The sequence below is a fragment of the Penaeus monodon genome, chromosome 21 (genome assembly GCF_015228065.2).
Source record: "Penaeus monodon isolate SGIC_2016 chromosome 21, NSTDA_Pmon_1, whole genome shotgun sequence".
Lineage (NCBI taxonomy): Eukaryota > Metazoa > Arthropoda > Malacostraca > Decapoda > Penaeidae > Penaeus > Penaeus monodon.
The window spans coordinates 33,586,336-33,586,752 of NC_051406.1; the positions used below are offsets into that span (position 1 = coordinate 33,586,336).

Below are 417 nucleotides of genomic sequence, written 5' to 3' on the forward strand. Positions count from 1 at the left end.
TTCCTTTCTTTATAAAAGGCAGGGAGAGGTTTGTTACGTTGTATGTAGTATCTCACAACGAACAAAATGAAAAGGTTTAAAAAGTCAAGCGGTTTCAAGGAACACAACAAAAAGACAAAAAAGTCGAAAAGAAAACAGAAAAATAATATATTTCCTACATAGTTCATGCGTTCTTTTTCTCTTAACAAACAATCATAAGCTGTAGGAAGTAAAACTTACTTGTTCAGACCGTCTAAGTTAAGGATTCCAATTTCTCCGAAGAAATCGCCTGCCTTCATTGTGGTGAGAACTTTCCCCGTCTCGCTGCAATAAAAATAAGGTCGTTTTGAAGGATGCAGAAAAAGGGGGAGGAAATGAATGTTATTACTGTTTATGTATACAAAGGTACAGCTTTTTATAATCGTTACTTTTCTACAC

The 417-nt window shown here is 34.8% G+C and overlaps 1 protein-coding gene across 1 annotated transcript in view; it reads right to left on the bottom strand.

Moving 5' to 3' along the window:
• The window catches only part of LOC119586436, a gene marked incomplete in the record, with an annotated part of 196,777 nt that overhangs the window by 43,590 nt on the left and 152,770 nt on the right, over positions 1-417 (bottom strand). The window contains 1 exon segment of the mRNA XM_037935164.1: positions 220-303. Coding sequence (XP_037791092.1) covers positions 220-303 — 84 coding nt within the window.